Source organism: Oncorhynchus masou, chromosome 24 (genome assembly GCF_036934945.1).
Source record: "Oncorhynchus masou masou isolate Uvic2021 chromosome 24, UVic_Omas_1.1, whole genome shotgun sequence".
In the NCBI taxonomy this organism is placed as follows: domain Eukaryota; kingdom Metazoa; phylum Chordata; class Actinopteri; order Salmoniformes; family Salmonidae; genus Oncorhynchus; species Oncorhynchus masou.
Window position 1 is genome coordinate 10,811,924 of NC_088235.1, and position 5,000 is coordinate 10,816,923.

Consider the following 5,000-nt stretch of genomic DNA (forward strand, 5'->3'; position numbering starts at 1 on the left):
AGTAAATATAATGATTACCTGTTACAGTAAATATAATTACAATGGTAGCTTGCCTCGTTAAATAAAGGTTAAATAAAATGTTTTAACTTAAAACTTTAGACAACATTCATCCACTCTGGGGAAACCAACCATTACAGTAAATGTAACAGTAAATATAATGATTACCAAGGTAGCGTTAGACAACATAATAACAGAGGTGACAGCTCATCCCAGGCAGGTACCTATTTGCTTCCGTTTCTATTTGAGTCTTTTAGCAGACATAATAGACCAATGACTGTTCATCTGGGTAAGGGGATGGACTCTAGACCATACTATCAGCCAATCATGTCTGTGTATGCAAATATCTTCAAATGTGTTTCCTAACGCCCACACGATCAGGCGAAGCATTTCAAGAGCCAAAGGAGGCTCAGGGAAATAAATGATTAAAAAAGTTATTTTCATTAAATAAACACACACAGTTATTTATGAGACGTACAGAGATGATTTAAAATAACAAAGCTGACATGGGGACTGTGTAAATAATCCTTCCAGTTTCATTGGAAAGGGGGAGATATGTTGACAAGCCTCTCCGGGGTTTTCCACCTCTCCTGCACATGCTCTTTTCCTTTTAAACGTTATCATATTGTTTTCTATTTTCATGTATGCAACAAAAAAATAGGATCCACAATTCACACACAATTGTACCTCAGCAGCATGGTCAACATGTATCAGGACAAAAGAGACGGATCCAGTCACCTGCACGTCGTCTGAGCTTGGTTCATAACTGGCCCTCCTGAAGGTATCAGTCACGTTTCTGAGTATCTCCACAGAGGACAGCAGGTCTCCAGCGTAGAAGTTCCTTCTCTGGGTGAGATCCAGCAGGGTCTTGGTCACCTGAGACATCCCGTCCCCCGCCAACTTCCCCTGGCCCTTAGCTAGGTGGCCCTGGATCTCCAGAAGAAGAAATGAACTATGAGGTCTTATATGTTCTCTACACTATATTACAGTATATTACTACAGTATTACTACATTGATTGATTCTCTACACTATATTACAGTATATTACTACAGTATTACTACATTGATTGATTCTCTACACTATATTACAGTATATTACTACAGTATTACTACATTGATTGATTCTCTACACTATATTACAGTATATTACTACAGTATTACTACATTGATTGATTCTCTACACTATATTACAGTATATTACTACAGTATTACTACATTGATTGATTCTCTACACTATATGACAGTATATTACAGTACACTACAGTATTACTACAATGATTGATTTCATTTAGAATGCATTAAAAGGCCAGCGTCCTCTAGCCTTTGGCCCAGTTAACCTGTACCTCCAGGAGAAGGAAGAGAAGAGAGAAGGACCTTAAGACCCTGGCGGTCCTCTAAAGTATAGTATACACTATATTACTACAGTATTACTACAGTTTATATTACAGCTTTCCCTGACCCTCGACCTCCAGGAGAAGGAAGAGGAGGAAGAGAACTATGAGACTGTTCTCTGCAGTAGATTACTGGTTTATGTGGTTTAAACTGTCTACATTAACATCAGCTGTAGTGTTGTTAGTCTCTATAATGTGGTTTAAACTGTCTATATTAACATCAGCTGTAGTGTTATTCTTTAAGTCTCTATAATGTGGTTTAAACTGTCTACATTAACATCAGCTGTAGTGTTATTCTTTAAGTCTCTATAATGTGGTTTAAACTGTCTATATTAACATCAGCTGTAGTGTTGTTAGTCTCTATAATGTGGTTTATACTGTCTATATTAACATCAGCTGTAGTGTAATTAGTCTCTATAATGTGGTTTAAACTGTCTATATTAACATCAGCTGTAGTGTAGTTAGTCTCTATAATGTGGTTTATACTGTCTATATTAACATCAGCTGTAGTGGTATTCTTTAAGTCTCTATAATGTGGTTTAAAATGTCTATATTAACATCAGCTGTAGTGGTATTCTTTAAGTCTCTATAATGTGGTTTAAAATGTCTATATTAACATCAGCTGTAGTGTTCTTAGTCTCTATAATGTGGTTTAAAATGTCTATATTAACATCAGCTGTAGTGTAATTAGTCTCTATAATGTGGTTTAAACTGTCTATATTAACATCAGCTGTAGTGTAATTAGTCTCTATATGTAGTTTAAACTGTCTACATTAACATCAGCTGTAGTGGTCTTAGTCTCTATAATATTGTCTACTTTCAATATCCACATTCCCATATCACCAGCATACACTGCATATATTGGAAAAGAGAGATAAAGTATGAAATAAATACAGTGAAGATGACTGATGACTGAGGCAATATCTACCATCTGTATGTATTTCATTTTCACAGGTCTATGTCTGTGTCCACACATGTTGGAAAACCACTGTAGACTGAAGAAGGAAGTAGAACAGTAGCAGCAGGGTGGAGAGAGAGTAGAGCTATGTCAGTAGTAGCAGGGTAGAGAGAGTAGAGGTATGTCAGTAGTAGCAGGGTAGAGAGAGAGAGAGAGTAGAGGTATGTCAGTAGTAGCAGGGTAGAGAGAGAGAGAGAGAGTAGAGGTATGTCAGTAGTAGCAGGGTAGAGAGAGAGAGAGTAGAGGTATGTCAGTAGTAGCAGGGTAGAGAGAGAAGAGGTATGTCAGTAGTAGCAGGATAGAGAGAGAGTAGAGCTATGTCAGTAGTAGCAGGGTAGAGAGAGAGAGAGTAGAGGTATGTCAGTAGTAGCAGGGTAGAGAGAGTAGAGGTATGTCAGTAGTAGCAGGATAGAGAGAGAGTAGAGCTATGTCAGTAGTAGCAGGGTAGAGAGAGAGAGAGTAGAGGTATGTAAGTAGTAGCAGGGTAGAGAGAGTAGAGCTATGTCAGTAGTAGCAGGGTAGAGAGAGAGAGAGTAGAGGTATGTAAGTAGTAGCAGGGTAGAGAGAGAGTAGAGGTATGTCAGTAGTAGCAGGATAGAGAGAGAGTAGAGCTATGTCAGTAGTAGCAGGGTAGAGAGAGAGAGAGTAGAGGTATGTCAGTAGTAGCAGGGTAGAGAGAGAGTAGAGCTATGTCAGTAGTAGCAGGGTAGAGAGAGAGAGAGTAGAGGTATGTCAGTAGTAGCAGGGTACAGAGAGTAGAGGTATGTCAGTAGTAGCAGGGTAGAGAGAGAGTAGAGGTATGTCAGTAGTAGCAGGGTAGAGAGAGAGAGAGAGTAGAGGTATGTCAGTAGTAGCAGGGTAGAGAGAGAGAGAGAGAGTAGAGGTATGTCAGTAGTAGCAGGGTAGAGAGAGAGTAGAGGTATGTCAGTAGTAGCAGGGTAGAGAGAGAGAGAGAGAGTAGAGGTATGTCAGTAGTAGCAGGGTACAGAGAGTAGAGGTATGTCAGTAGTAGCAGGGTAGAGAAAGAGAGAGAGTAGAGATATGTCAGTAGTAGCAGGGTAGAGAGAGAGAGAGAGTAGAGGTATGTCAGTAGCAGCAGGGTAGAGAGAGAGAGTAGAGGTATGTCAGTAGTAGCAGGGTAGAGAGAGACAGAGAGAGTAGAGGTATGTCAGTAGTAGCAGGGTAGAGAGAGAGAGTAGAGGTATGTCAGTAGTAGCAGGGTAGAGAGAGAGAGAGTAGAGGTATGTCAGTAGTAGCAGGGGACAGAGAGTAGAGGTATGTCAGTAGCAGCAGGGTAGAGAGAGAGAGAGTAGAGGTATGTCAGTAGCAGCAGTGTAGAGAGAGAGAGAGTAGAGGTATGTCAGTAGTAGCAGGGGACAGAGAGTAGATGTATGTCAGTAGTAGCAGGGTAGAGAGAGAGAGAGAGTAGAGGTATGTCAGTAGCAGCAGGGTAGAGAGAGAGAGTACAGGTATGTCAGTAGTAGCAGGGGACAGAGAGTAGAGGTATGTCAGTAGTAGCAGGGTAGAGAGAGAGAGAGAGTAGAGGTATGTCAGTAGTAGCAGGGTAGAGAGAGAGAGAGAGTAGAGGTATGTCAATAGTAGCAGGGTAGAGAGAGAGAGAGTAGAGGTATGTCAGTAGTAGCAGGGTATAGAGAGGTATGTCAGTAGTAGCAGGTTATAGAGAGGTATGTCAGTAGTAGCAGGGTAGAGAGAGGTATGTCAGTAGTAGCAGGGTAGAGAGAGGTATGTCAGTAGTAGCAGGGTAGAGAGAGGTATGTCAGTAGTAGCAGGGTATAGAGAGGTATGTCAGTAGTAGCAGGGGACAGAGAGTAGAGGTATGTCAGTAGTAGCAGGGTATAGAGTGGTATGTCAGTAGTAGCAGGGTATACAGAGGTATGTCAGTAGTAGCAGGGTAGAGAGAGGTATGTCAGTAGTAGCAGGGGACAGAGAGTAGAGGTATGTCAGTAGTAGCAGGGTATAGAGTGGTATGTCAGTAGTAGCAGGGGACAGAGAGTAGAGGTATGTCAGTAGTAGCAGGGTATAGAGTGGTATGTCAGTAGTAGCAGGGGACGGAGAGTAGAGGTATGTCAGTAGTAGCAGGGTATAGAGTGGTATGTCAGTAGTAGCAGGGTAGAGAGAGGTATGTCAGTAGTAGCAGGGTATAGAGTGGTATGTCAGTAGTAGCAGGGGACAGAGAGTAGAGGTATGTCAGTAGTAGCAGGGTATAGAGTGGTATGTCAGTAGTAGCAGGGTAGAGAGAGAGAGAGTAGAGGTATGTCAGTAGTAGCAGGGTAGAGAGAGAGAGAGTAGAGGTATGTCAGTAGCAGCAGGGTAGAGAGAGAGAGAGTAGAGGTATGTCAGTAGTAGCAGGGTAGAGAGAGGTATGTCAGTAGTAGCAGGGTAGAGAGAGGTATGTCAGTAGTAGCAGGGTAGAGAGAGGTATGTCAGTAGTAGCAGGGTATAGAGTGGTATGTCAGTAGTAGCAGGGGACAGAGAGTAGAGGTATGTCAGTAGTAGCAAGGTATAGAGTGGTATGTCAGTAGTAGCAGGGGACAGAGAGTAGAGGTATGTCAGTAGTAGCAGGGTATAGAGTGGTATGTCAGTAGTAGCAGGGTAGAGAGAGAGAGAGTAGAGGTATGTCAATAGTAGCAGGG

At 41.8% G+C, this 5,000-nt stretch overlaps 1 protein-coding gene across 1 annotated transcript in view; it reads right to left on the reverse strand.

The window, feature by feature from the left end:
- Positions 1–5,000, reverse strand: part of LOC135513390 (adhesion G protein-coupled receptor B3-like) — a 100,515-nt gene that overhangs the window by 84,334 nt on the left and 11,181 nt on the right. The window contains exon 4 of the mRNA XM_064936314.1: positions 736–930. Coding sequence (XP_064792386.1) covers positions 736–930 — 195 coding nt within the window. The remainder of the gene's footprint in view (positions 1–735; positions 931–5,000) is intronic.